Source organism: Taudactylus pleione, unplaced genomic scaffold (assembly GCF_031769625.1).
Source record: "Taudactylus pleione unplaced genomic scaffold, aTauple2 ptg000671l, whole genome shotgun sequence".
Classification (NCBI taxonomy): Eukaryota; Metazoa; Chordata; class Amphibia; order Anura; family Myobatrachidae; genus Taudactylus; species Taudactylus pleione.
Window position 1 is genome coordinate 6209044 of NW_028285073.1, and position 14631 is coordinate 6223674.

At 44.0% G+C, this 14631-nt stretch overlaps 1 protein-coding gene across 6 annotated transcripts in view; it reads left to right on the plus strand.

Annotated features, from left to right (window-relative positions):
- The window catches only part of USP2 (ubiquitin specific peptidase 2), a 102996-nt gene extending 89719 nt beyond the window's left edge, over window positions 1-13277 (plus strand). For 5 of the 6 annotated variants that reach the window (XM_088455824.1, XM_088455823.1, XM_088455822.1 and 2 more), the window contains 6 exons: window positions 1250-1353; window positions 4776-4856; window positions 7135-7213; window positions 7944-8051; window positions 8225-8345; window positions 10396-13277. In XM_088455824.1, coding sequence (XP_088311950.1) covers window positions 1250-1353; window positions 4776-4856; window positions 7135-7213; window positions 7944-8051; window positions 8225-8345; window positions 10396-10483 — 581 coding nt within the window. In that variant the 3' untranslated portion in view covers window positions 10484-13277. Of the gene's footprint in view, window positions 1-1249; window positions 1354-4775; window positions 4857-5676; window positions 6221-7134; window positions 7214-7943; window positions 8052-8224; window positions 8346-10395 lie in introns of those variants that run through there. The other variant, XM_088455826.1, reaches the window with a different exon arrangement.
- Window positions 13278-14631: the final 1354 nt, after the last annotated feature.

A 14631-nucleotide genomic window follows, 5' to 3' on the forward strand; every position in this document is an offset into this window, starting at 1 on the left:
GGAGACCGGCGCCCGGCATCCCGATCGAAGTGATGCCAGGCGCAGAGTGCGGACAGCCGCGGGAGGGGGTTAGGTTTAGGGCTTAGTGTTAGGCACCCCCCCGGGGGACTTAGGTGTAGGCGGCAGGAAAGGGGGGATTAGGTTTAGGCACTTAGAGGGGGGATTAGGGTTAGGCACTGGGGGGTAAGGTTAGGGTTAGGCACCCCTAAGGAGGGTTAGGGGGGGGGGTTAGGTTAGTAAATACTTACCTGGGGACGATCGGGATTTTCAACCATGTCGGGCAGCCGCTGTCGGGATTTGAACCGCCGGATTCCTTCTGTCCCAGCCCCTCTTGGTTTTCATACAACTTCCTGAAAATACTGTACAAAACAAAATAATTTGACAAAAACAGACCTACTGCAAACAAGTGAATGCACAGTCAGAGGAGTCTGTTCAGTTGTATGAAACGTACAATTGCGTAAAAAGATTTGAAATGTTGATGGCTACCATGTGCCGTTCTGAAACAGCACATTGCGACCATCATGTTGAATTGCAGCCACTGTTTTTTTTTTCATATAAAGAAATATCAATTGGGGCATAAATAAGAATGTTAAGACCGTCAGTGTTTATTTACAGCAATAACTGTCCGTCACTTAGGCAGCGATCACTGTACTGTATGGCTGACAGCACTGTCTGTCCCTCGCACGGCATGTCTCTAAGTCCTGTATCAGGAGGTACTGTAACCACAGGGTTAGTCGTGCTGAGATAAAAGCCTCTCCGTCTTTTAGGAAAGCCCCCAATCACCTCTCCTTTGGCAGTATGTAATTACAAGTCCTAACATATGCTTAACTGTATGCAACATCTAAGGCTATGCTTTTAAATGTAAACATGCTTTACCAAGTATTGTGCATAATAATTGAGGATGGTATGTCTTATGGACATTCCCATGCTAACAGGGGGAAGGAGAGAAAGGTGTCAGGGACGCGTTAAGGGTGGGGAGAGACCGCTCAACCTGGCATTTGCCATGTACAGTATACTAATATAGAATGATTGTAAAGAGAATACAGTTGTGAGACATATTACCGGAACCAGAATGGTAAACAAGAGTAAATAATTGCAGCTATCTGCCTCTACTGCGGGTACACACAGATACGGTCACTTACAGTGTATAAATATATATACATGAAAATGAATAGCACTCTGTAAAATGTGAGTTCTTTTTAATGTTCCATAGACTTGCCACCAATATCTTTACTGTTTCTTCTCTCAGAGCTGTTTGTTGGCCAGTTGAAGAGTTCCCTCACCTGCACGGAATGCGGATACTGTTCCACGGTGTTTGACCCGTTCTGGGACTTGTCATTACCCATCGCTAAGGTACTATTCTAGCATTGATTCAATTGCATATTGACCAAATATGTTTATTAAGAAGAACTGAACCAAGCTTACATAAGCAACTGAGTACAGTGGGACTCATATTAAGGGTGTTATCTGCTTTTAAGCAACATCTGATAATCAGTAACGATCCCCACTGGTTGATATTGGCCTTGAAATATTATGGTTACTTTAATACAGCATCTGTCTTAAACCGTGGAGGGCGACTGCCGATCCTTCGGCAGACGGATCGTGCTGTCACTATCCGCAATTGTGCGGTCACCGCAGCCGCGCGATATGCCGGCTCCCCCCTCCTTCATCTGAATGGAATCGTACATCGCATCCCAGATCAGATGAACATGCAAGAAGACCTGGGGAATGCGATTTATGATCCCGCGGGAGCAAGCAGCACGATATCAGGTACGATATCGTGCCCATACATGGCACCATATAGCACCTATATCGTGCCGATCCATTGTGCCGTATATGGGGGCCTTTAGCCTTTTAGTAGTGATAAACTTTGGCCTATGATATAGATTGTTGCAGCTGTCCCACAGCCAATCAATGCAGCTGATTTGAGTTATGCAATGGCTGTGCCATGCCTGGGGCAGTATCTCTCTGCAGCATTTCACTGCAAAATAATCTTTATGCTGGAATACGGGCCAGAGTGGGAGTTGGGTGCAGGTAGTGATAGAGGTCCTGATTTTAGATGGATGCTAATGCAGGCTCGATTGCAGCCGCTCTTTTAATAGCGGTTGCTGAAATATGCAAATGAGGACTTCAGCCCTTTTCTGCTTCCTTGTGCGATGGAGTGTGGTCTGTGCAATCTCGATGGAGGTTGTAATCACTTCAACATCGATGCAACATCGGTCCCACCATTGACATTTGCGGCAGCCTAGGGTCTACTCTAGCTGCTCTCCTCTAATCCAACTAAACATGGCCTCTGAAGCTTTGGATTTGTGATTGAGAATGCAGCAACATTCCCAGACACGCACATGTTACTGATTCTGCACACAATTATGAATGACACTGGACACTTGGGTTTGCACGTGCGTAATAAGGGTATCCAGACATTTTGCTCATGCTCAACTGTGTACAACATTGGCATTGGGTCCATCTCTGAGTTCTTAGCTACTATGGCTGGGGGAATCATGGGGGGAGATGTATCAAGTCTTCTAAAAAGTAGACCACAGCAACCAACCAGCTTCTACTGCATCTATAAATGGACAGGGTGTGTGCTAGCTAGGAGGCGCTGTTCAACACAATTTTATGATGCTGAAAAGCCATATGGGGTACCAGACCTCAAATACCAATAACATTACAAAGAAGGAAAGGATAATGTAATAGCATGCAGAATAATCCCAGGATAACAGTTCATTCTGTATTAATCCATTAACAATCAGATTCTCATAACTACAACGCATTGCCATAAATACCATTTTATTTTCCGTCACAGCATTGGGAAATGAGGTGTGTGCAGAACAAGCCCCGTTTGGGATTTTGTATATTTAGGAGGTGGTGACTCCCTTGTTTTTGGCCCAGCACGCCATCCATCTGTCCATAGCTGTTTTTAAATCAGATCAACATGGTTCTTATCAGTATAACTGTATATTGCAAATATATTGAGGTACTGTTTTTAGTACAGACTTGATTGCTTGCGGACAAATAGATGTTATTCATATTATATTCTGATAAAAATATATTTATTCCAAAATGTCACCAAAAGAAACCCGTTTCTGTCCCAAAACTAGAAATACAAGATAAAGTCACTTGAAAAAAAAAAAAAAAGTTATTCCCAATGAACCCAACTCTTCAAAAAAAAAAAAATATATATATTAGTTTGGTCTAGCCATGTATGGTCAGTAAGTGGTGTTAGCATAGTTAAAGTAAAGGGCAGCTGTATATTGTTTGGGCCTTAAATAGCTACAGGTATGTCCTGATACCCCTAGCTGCACCGTGCGTATTTTTCAAGTCTTTTCCACCTAATACTGCGTCTTGGACACAATCAGATGTAAAAAAAACACTATGCAAGACTGCACTGATTCATTTGATATGCGACTAATGGCGGCTCCAGAGCAGTCCAAAATTCAAATAGGTGAACCACAGCAACTGTGAGTCCTGGTCAGCTATGTTTGGCAGCGTTTGGGGTGGCAGTTGGTGTGGCTCCCTTATTTGAATTTTGGACTGCGCTGCAACCTCACCTCTGGAGCCGCCACTGTATGCGACTCTTACATCTGTCTGCTACAGTCTTAATTTGTATACTAACGGAACTTGTTGTGGCATTGTAGCACTTCATATACAGATTCAGACTAAAGCCGCATACACACAGAACGATATTATGAACGATATGAACAATAACGATATCCTTATCATTCATACCGTTCAATATCGTTCCGTGTGTATGCAAGACATTGTTAACGATGCACACTCTCGCAGATTGTTAATGATATCTTTCATCGGCCATACTTGAAGGCCAATCTGATGATATCGTCAGATCCTGCAAGTTCAGGGATGCAGCCGGTGACGTCACTGAACAATATCTTTCAGTGTGTATGCTCAATGTCGGGAACGGCATTGAGCACGGCAGGTGATGGGAACCACACTGAACTATATCGCTCATAGTAAATATACCACCATGTCTCAATATGCCATACGGTGCAAGACGCACGCACTGTTACAGCCACGGACAGTGTCAGTGGCTGTAACAGTGTAACACAGCATTTCATATGCAGATATGCAGCATGCCTATGTTCTGTATGCGACTGCGGGTGTATCTGCATACGAAATGCTACGTTACACTGTTACAGCCGCTGACACTGTAACGTAGCGTTTCGCATGCAGATACACCCGCAGTCGCATACAGAACATAGGCATGTTGCATATCATTTTAATCAGCAGAAGCCGCTTGTGCTAAATATTGAAGGTAAAAAGTTGCACAAAAAGATGCTCGGCACTACCGAGTCACACAGAGCTCCCGCGTTGTGTAGCGCACGAAGGATAGATGCATGTGGACACACCTGTACTTGCCTACTTTCCCTTAACTTCCTGGATACTCTGAAGACAAGTCTCCTACAATCCCCCCACCCACTTCCAGTCCAGGCAGCTCGATGATGCGATTCACACAGATTTGTGTTATCATGGTCCCACTCCTGCTTTACAGTGACGGGAATCTCAGCTTTGTATAGTGCGGAGCAGGACCACAATGACACAATCACCACCTCATGCCCACCGCATTGGCCCCTTGGCTGCACCACGACCCCAGCATTGCCCACCAGAGGGGGCAGCCGAAATATTGTCAGTATGTTGTAGTATCATCTATTATTTATACATATATAAAAAAAATAAATAAATACATTGACATAAATATGATGCACAAATGACCTTGCTTTGAAATGATGTACTTCATGTGCCTCTCTTTTATACAGAAGAGCATTCCCGAGGTCTCACTAATGGACTGCATTCGTCTTTTCACCAAAGAAGATGTTTTAGAAGGGGATGAAAAGCCAGTAAGTGTCATTGGTAATAGCCCTTACATTTAGGATTGCTGTGACAACACAACCAAGGCATCTAAATGTGATGTTTATGTAGTTCATTAACTGTCTCTTAGTTGGTAAATGTAGTGAAACTAATCCCCAGTTAATTATGTTAAAATAAATGTAACAGGAGTCTGAATTCTGGTACAATAACAAATCCAAAGTAGATTTTCAGTGACAAAACCAAGAACTGTCACCATTTACTTGAAACTCTTATAAACTAATGTGATGATTTTATTTTATCTCCTCTTTGGTTTTGCTAGTAGCTAATATGTGCAAAAGGAGGAAACATTAATGTGCTGGCATGGAACATCCAAATGACAGTCAGGGTATACTCAGGGGCGTTTCTAGAGAGGAGGGGGCCCGTGTGCAGTCTCCGACACGGACCCCCTCATCTCCGCCCAGCATCGCACTGAGCTGTGCGCGCCCAGCGCCGGAGTTATAGACTATGGGCACTAGAGTGTGCCCAGAGTCTATAGTGTATGCACAGGTCACCGGGAAAATGGCCGCGGTGGCCATTTTCCCTGTACTGTAGTCCCAGCACTCCCCGCAGCATGCACAGAATGATGCCAGTGGGACGTCTGGATCATAAATCCGGAAGTTCCTCTCTCGCAAAGCACAGCTCTTATCGTTAGAGCTGTCCTTTGCATTTTTCTTGAGCCATTACAGCGTAAGTAATGCCATCATTCATGCAATGAGTGGCGGGATGCATCACATGCAAATTGCGATGCGTCTTGCATCCCGCCCTGTATGCGTTACAATTCTAGTCCCATTAATAATCTCTGCTTTCTAGTGTCACATTGAACATCCTGTGAAAGAATGTTCTTCTAGGCCTGGATCACTGAGGACTAGGGTCAGTGTGGCACCTTGGAACAGCTCCCAGAAAACAAAGCTCTGCCTAGTCATGCACATCCAGCGGAAAATCTGAAGTTTCCCACATCAGGACAGTCTATTTTATTTTTTTAAATATAAGTGCTCAGCTTAGTTTTCTTCATGTTTTAAGTGAATTATGAGTGAGAATAACAGCCCTGTCTTCATCTCATGTCAGTGAGTTTAAAGGTTTTTTTTGTCACATTGCTCATTGTGCACTTAGAAATGTTCTTTTTCTGCAGAAAGGCAATTAAGAGTAAAACCTATTCAACAAACTTTTGTAGGGACAAAAGGGCTGTACACCCTTTGGATGATTGGGAGCTCCCTCCTAAACGTACCTTTCCCACCTATTTATCTCTCCTTTGTGCTTTTTGGTGCAACAGTCATCGCATTCATGTACTTAGGGCCTGACTCAAAATTGCACTGCTGAACGCACCGTGGAGGTAGGGTTAGGTTTAAGGTGCGGGGAGGGGGCGGTTAGGTTTAAGCACCGGGGAGGGAGGGTTAGGTTTAAGGTGCGGGGAGGGGGAGGTTAGGTTTAGGCACCGGGGAGGGAGGGTTAGGTTTAAGGTGCGGGGAGGGGGAGGTTAGGTTTAGGCACTGGGGAGGGGGAGGTTAGGTTTAGGCACTAGGGAGGAGAGGTTAGGTTTAGGCACCGGGAAGGGAGTGTTAGGTTTAGGCACTAGGGAGAGGGAGGTTAGGGTTAGGCACCAGAGAGGAAGAATTAGGGGTAGGGGTAAGGGTTATACTTACCTTTCTCCTTATGGGTGTTGGTATGCTGACCAGCGGCATCCCAATCGCCAGGATCTCATACCCAACACCCGAATCAGGCCCCTAGTCTGTATTTAGCAAGATTCACCCCATGTCTGCCAACTCCTCCCTTCTTGGCCCATAAATCCAATTATTTAAAACTGGGTGCATTTCAGCAAAATAAGGCATGTGACCAGTGGCACGTCTATAATGGGTGCAAGGTGTACGGTGCACATGGACCTTTGTGTCTAATGACACCCATATTAGACTGTGTGCTGAGGGTGATACATTAGGAAAGATGTTGCAGGAGATCCCAATGACTCTGTCAGATCCTTTGCAATCTCCTGTGCATTGTCATCAAAGATATCACAGGAGAGATGGCCACTGGCGTGTCTAAAAACACAGTAGGACACCATTTTCAGACAGCCATGGGGCTGATGCAACTGATGGTGCGACTGAAATGACAAATATAAATATAATATGCATTACACAGTGTACATCACTATAAGCATCTAGTGTAAAGCTTTGCTGGCTTTTATAGTGTCCGTTAAGAACAAATGTATTTAATTGTAATAAATACATAACTGCATATTTTCTTTATAATAACAAATATACCCTTTATCTTTGATAGACCTGCTGTAGGTGTAAAGCTCGCAGAAGATGTACCAAGAAGTTCACTATCCAGAAATTCCCCAAAATTCTTGTACTTCGTATCCTTTCCAATGAAAACTGGTTTTATTTCGCTCGTACACCAATGATTCCTGTCTGTTTACATCCTCCAACCAGTCAAATGTCTTTTCACTTTGTAATATCTTCTGCCATGCTCCATATAACCCTATGCTCCATAGGAGCTTATTTTTCATTACCAGACACCACACTCTTAATGGGCCGGCTGGAGCACCCATAATTAAGTATCTAAAGAGCTGCGAGCTGTGGTGGTGGACTTATTTACCTGAGCAATTCAGTATTTCTTCGGTGCGGGGACAGTCTCGCTGACAAGCAGCTGTCCCCGTGATACCTAACACTGCTACCGAAGTAGCAGTGGTACTTGCCCCTCCTGAGCCGGGCCATCTGCACATACGTGACCTGAGATCAGGCATACGCGTGGCCGCAGGGCACAAGTTTGGAGGCGGAGGGATACGCTGGGGTGCCTCTTCACAAACCTGGACCTCCTTTCCCTTAGGAAGGAGTGGAGCTCTGGAAATCAACACCATCTGAAGAATATGGTTTGCTGAATACTAGGCAGACCCATTTGGGTTCCTACTAATGAATGGACCCGTTACAAAAAACTAGCGCTGGCATGTGTAACGGGCCAATTAGTAATAATGAATAGGCCCCTAAGCCACACGTTGTACTCTACAGTTTTCTCTGTCTTCATTTTTGCATGTTTTCAGGTTGGTGAAGCTTCAGGATTTCTTCCTTGACTCTGTCCCTCCTTAGATCTGAAAAGGTTCTCTGAAGCTCGCATAAGAAGCAGTAAGCTTTCCACATTTGTGAATTTCCCTCTTAAAGACTTGGACTTGCGTGAATTCTCGTCAGAACCAAGTCGTAAGTGACTTTGTGCTGTACACTTCTCAGAATGAATGGTCTGCGTTAATAGCAATATAATTTCCTCAATAGAACTGAAATCTACCACTTCCCAGCAGACCATACTAGTGTGTTGCACCCATGGCAGCTAAATTGATTGGAATGTTCACGTTACTTGTTCTGTCTCCTTGCAGCTCATGCAACATATAATCTATATGCTGTATCCAATCACTCGGGGACTACCATGGGGGGACACTACACAGCATACTGCAAGAACCCTAGCAATGGAGAGTGGTATACTTATAACGACTCAAGGTAATGATACAGGTGTAAAAGTCACTCCTGTTTTTCTTTCCCTTCCTAGGGACCTTTATATTGGCAACCCTTCAAGCTATTATTTTTTCTATTTCTATTATTTATAGTTTCAGGAATGTCCAACCAGACAGGAGATGTCAATCTGTATAGTGTAATATTTCATCTTGAAATATACCAAATTCCATACTTTGATAACATACACAACTCCAGATACTGTACCTGGTGAATGTATTGGTCTCATGCCCTTTTAAGTGACAATATATTGAGGTTTCCATTTTTTGTCCAGTACTTAATATAATTTCATTTTATAACAGGTAACAGCAGAATAACATCTCCAGGTGTTTAATATATTGTTCTGGGCTCTGTTTTTTTCTACTGAGTAACTTTATAAGTCTTATAAAAACTTTATTTAAATTCTATCTTTAAAGTAACACTTGCTAAACATATACACTTGCACTGCTGGCACAGAGCTAAATATCACTATTCATTCGTATGGCCAGTTGTAGGAATCTATGCGACCACAGTGCCCCTATTCATATGCTTGTTTAAATAGCTGTCATTATTATCAATGTGCACTAGGGCCCTCATTCAGAGCCGTTCGCTATTTGCGTTCGTTCGTTCAAAAACAAGGGGTGGCTATGCAAATGATCCGTTCGCACATTGCAGTCTGTTCACACCTCTAAGTCTGAACGAGCGAGCAAAACATACGCTCTTTTATTTCTTAAAAACGCCCCCTGGCCCCTCGCACCATACGTCATGTCCGCTATTTATTAGATTAATCGAGTACATCGAACAGGATATGAACTGCTCGCTATTCTTGTGGTTGGTTTTTTCAACCGCTATTTTGCGAGCAGTTCTGAGTTAAAAAAAACCAAGTGACGTGGTCATTGATGCTGCTATATTAATTATGCACACCCATAAAACGCCCGTTTTGACCTTTAAGCACGCCTGCGAACGGATCTCCACTCCCCGTTTTCAAGCACCTTCCCCTGTTACCACCCACATACGCCTCATTCTGTCACTCAAAATAGCAGGCACTCGCTATATTGCGTACAAACGATTTTCGCCCGCACTGACTGGTCCACGCATGCGTACTAAAAACCGTACGCATGCGCAGATGTGCGAACATCGCTCGGAACGAGCGTACTGCCGCTAGCGAGTGGCTCTGAATGAGGGCCTAGGTGCAAGAGATCCGTCTGAAGTCAGGCAGGTCCCTGCATACTGAGGACCTGATTCAGCAAGGATCGCAATTGCAAAGCTGCACGCAGGTAGCAATACTCGGGAATCTGCGATCAGCAATGAACTTGCGTGCACTGCTGAATCTTGCCCTGACTCCTCTATATAACCTGCCATTCTGATTACACTCTCACTGAACTTATGTGAAAATCTGGTTGTCGCCTAGTTAACACTCATTCAGTCGCAAGTGGAGAGGTGACCGAGATGCTTATGCCTCCTAATCTACTATTAATGCGCACGCTTGTCTATGGAGCATGCAAAAATAACTTAGGGAGTGATCCAGCATCGATCGGAATTGCAAAGCTGCACTCAGCCAACTTTGCAATTTCCGTCCTTGCTAATATGCAAATGCAGCAGGGGGTGTATGACACCGAGGTCGCAGGCTGGGATCCCCATCATGACCATCGATGGTCGCGATGGTGGGATGTCACCGGGCTGACAGCCAGCTGAGTAACCCTCAGTTTACTCAGGCTGGCTAGCTTGAGAGGCCAGGACACTGTGTCCTTTAACGCCACTCCCGGAAAACTGGGCTGACACACCCCCTTTTCCGGGAACAATGGCTGGCCCCACTCCCCTCAGCAGAGGCATCAAAGGGGCTGCATGCGACTATGTGGGACCCATTCTGCACACATGCAGATTCCCGATAATCAGCCCCTTAGATACAACTCTGCAAGATCCCCACAATCAGCAGATCTGTGAATACAATATATTGCTCATGTTATTATCATAAGCTCTGTGAACTCTTTTTTTTCTCACCAACCTTCACATTTCTTTCATAATACGCTATTAACACGTCTTCTCTCTTCATTACCAGAGTAACAGCAATGTCTTCCAGCCAGGTCAAGAGCAGTGACGCTTATGTTTTATTCTACGAGCTGTCAGGACCCTCCTCTAGAATGTAGACTGAAAACTCATTATAGGAGAGCCGAGCCTCCTAAGCACCTGTGAAACCTCCAGTGAGACTTGCATGAACCTACACGTATGCTGCAGTTACCTAACAAGATTATTTTGTTGGAATAAGAAGTACCAGCATTTCATAGAGTCACAAGTTGCCTTACCAGTTCAGCCAAAGGACACGACGATTAGGGCTTAAACTTGATCAGTGTGCCAGTGCAAGGGTATCACATCAGGAAATATTCAAGAATTGGCTATGCAATAACATATATATTCCCTAAGTTGTCTTTGACAGCATAGTGCTGCTGGTTTTGCACATTAGTATTGCACAAGATACCTTGTTGCTGGTGGCGTTACTATTTGAGTGTCGTTTGGAAGAGAATCACTGACAGTATTTCTTTTAAAGATGTTAATCATTCTCAGGAAAGAGTCTCAAACTGTAGGTTCTTATATTGAACAAACCTTTCTATAAAAGTGAGACATACGCACTAGTTTTATTGGGAACTGTCTACGTTAGAGATTTTGCTCAATCATTAAATGGTGACTCACCCGTAGAGAAAGTCCCTTTCAAGATCAGATGTGTGTTAGTCGTTGGAGCATATTAGCGCAAAATACCTTCAGCTATGTCCACTCACCACTGTAAAGAATAAAGCTTATTTGTAGTGATGTGTGTTTAATATATCCAATGTAACTCCATTAGAGCCCTTAGCACAGGGATCTATTATTAATATAATATATAGTAAGTTTTCCTTGATAATGTGTGGAGTGGGAATATTAATCTCTCAGAATTTCAATCCAAAATTGGAAACACCGATGGTTTGGAGCTGTGGGGCCATAAGATTGAAATCATCTATTACACGGTTCTATTTTTAACTGCTTGAGAGGTGTGTGGTGCTCACAACAGTAGGTAGGAAGTGATGGTGAAGGAGATAATAGGCTTATTATGCAAGTTTGGGAAGCTGAACTGTATACAGTACTACTTATACCCCCATTCTTCATATCGAATGTATTAGGGCTGGTTCTGAGTGGCACACAACATGACTGCAGTTGCGGGCAGCCGTGGACCTGGCCATTTGTGCCCGTGCTAAAAGATCTCACTTGCTCAGAATCAGCCCCATTGTGTGTAAATGAAGGATGAGGCGCATCTCTATCCTCTACCCTTTCCCTTAAGCGTGCTGCACATGTTGGCCATCAGTTTGGACCAAAGTGGTATGTCATTGCAGCATTTGTGGCCAATCCAAAAATTATTCTGAACAATCAGAATACAATCAAATTTGATTGGTTAAGTGCAAAGTCTGCTCAGCCAATGATCCCCACCACTATGTATTTTGGATCATAGGCCAACCAGGAAATGTCTTCCGTTTTATCCAGTCATTTGGCAACCAGTCTGACCAGGTCTATCAGCCCATGGTGGTAGCAGCTTTTGGTATTTGCACATGAGGTGATTAATCCCACTGGTGTTCTGTTCTATTTGAATGCTTCAGGAAGTGAAAGTGCAGAGACTACTACGACAAGGAAATTCATCCCTTTGAAGAAACGCGCTAGTTTGCACACATTGCATTATAAGGGAGAAGAAATTCCCGTGTTTCCCCATCCGTTTGGTAAAAGTTACTGTGTCCATTTCAGTTACCTGCACTTTGTAGGCACAATGTGCTGTGATTTAGGAGTACACGTATATTTGCTATATACAGGGTCCTCTAAATCGTAGTTACATTGGCAATGTATGGGCTCGGGGGTCCCGAGATGTACCGTTCCAGAACGCAAGGTACGGCACATCACATCTAAGTAAATTTACCCCATTGTTTGAATGCAAATGCATTTCTTCTCAGGGATCAATGTTTCCCCCTTTATGTCTTCTGCTTCTACACAATATGTACACAAAAGTTATGGGGAGATTTATCATAGCTTGGAGAGATATAAAGTACCAACTAAAGTGACAGTGACATCCTGTAAAGTGACAGAAGCTGATTGGTTGGTACTTTATCTCTCTCCGCCTTATCTCCAAGCTTTGATAAATCTTCCCCTGGGCCTGATTCAGAGTTAGGAGTAAGAGCAAAAAAGAGGAGCAATTTGCAATTTGGTGAAACCATGTTGCACTGCAGGTGGGCAGATGTAAACTGTGCAGAAATTTATAGTCGGGATTGACGTCCCCCAGATTAATTTTAAATTTCAGTGTAAGAACACAGTTGCCCAGTTTCTGTTCACTATAACCAAAAGCAGGCAGTATTTCCCATGCATGCAAAAAAATAAACACATTTGCACCCCTTGCATTGCAACATGGTTTATTCCAGGAGCAAATTGCTCCTTCTTCTGTTCTTGCTCCTTACTCTGAAACAAGCCCAATATGCACAACCTGAGCTTACACATACCTGTACTCAGTGCATCCAATTGTTTGTTTTAATTTATTTTTTTCTCCAATGTACAGTAACAACTATGTTACACTTGATTTATCTATATCCAATTGTATTTGCACTGGAAAAATCTCTGGAGTGCCTGTATAGTATAGAGTAGTGCATGTTGTGCAGAGTCATGTATGTATGATATGTAAGCATGCGAGTTGTGCATGTACTGTAGTGTTTAATTTTACTGTTAACAAGGTGGTGAACTGGAATCACACCTGCTGCACACCTCTTAGACAGTGAATATTTTGGGGTCATACCACAGACCCCTCTCAGGCCACACTGAGCTGGTGCTTACCATGTAAGTGTGTAGAATTTGTAACAAGAGTTTTGCTGTAATCCTAAGGACCCTATGTGTTCTATGCAAATGTAAATATCCTAATTATACTCTGTATTACAAACATGACTGACTCCTGTGCTTTGTTATATGATACACACGATTCTTATACATCGCCAATGAATAATAATCACTCCATAAATGGTGAGCTCTGATGATATCACTTGTAATCAGTGAGTTCTGAAGTCACTTTAAATGCAATTAATTGGCTCAAACATTACAATAGCTAATTTTTGTATGACCAAAACCCTTTAATAATACTCCTTTATGTTTGTATGTACTAAGAGGGAAGTAGTTGCTATGTCAATCTTACTCTCAACAGTTAATATAGATGTGTACAAATATAGTGATCCTCAAATTGCGCCAAATAGCCCTACTTTGTGACTTAGCAGTGCCAAAGCACTAATCCTAAGTACCTAGTACTCTAAGGGCCTGATTCACTACCGATTGGGATGCGGTTAAATCCCGATAACCGGGATGCCGTCTGCCGGAACCCCAATCACCGAGATAACACCTGTGCTGAAATCCCGACATGACTCAGGATGCCAGCGCCGGGATCCCAGCAGATGGCATCCCGATCGTAAGGACACCTGGGAAATGTAAGTACCACCCGCGGGTGGTGTGGGGGGGGGGAGTTTGGTTTAGGCAGCCGGGGGGACATAGGGTTAGGCTGTGGGAGGAGGAAGGTTAGGCTTCAGGCAGGGGGGGGGGGATAGGTTCAGGCACCACGGGGGGGGGTTAAGGTTAGGTGCGGGGTAGGGAGGGTTAGTATAAGGGTGCAGGGAAAGAGGGTTAAGGGGTAAATAGGACAGGGAAACATTACTTATTGTTCCCCTTTCGGGATTTGAACCACCGGGTTGCCGCTGTCAGTGTACTGACAGCCGGCATCCCGTCCATCGGGATTTCATACCCATTCCCCCAATACAACACCAGGTTTAAGTAGAGCATGGTACGTGCCAATAGAATGGACAGGCACGTGACTAGAAAGATCGGAGTCTGGTTGGGTGAAGATAGATGATCATTGTCAATATATCGGCGCCCATGTAGCACAACCACAGGAACCGACGCTGAGAGCAGTGCAATCAGACATGCCATCAAGAACACTGCAGATGGCCTGGACATGCATGGATGGCACCAAGAAGGCCCAGCTGGATGAGGTAATGGGGACTCTGTTTTCTCTCCCAGTTACCGGTCACTCTGTCTTCTCTCCCATTTTCCGGTCATGTCTAACAGGAAATAATTACACTTCGAAATCTGAAGATGCCTCATCTGTAACTGCAGGAATAAAACATAATTCTGAGTTGTAAAGTGGACAGTCTTGCAGAGCCACAAGTTTACATGCCTATGAAATTGCTCACCAGTTTGAGCTAAGGCCATGATACAATACATAGCAGAGCTAACAGCTTGCTCCATGGCCCCT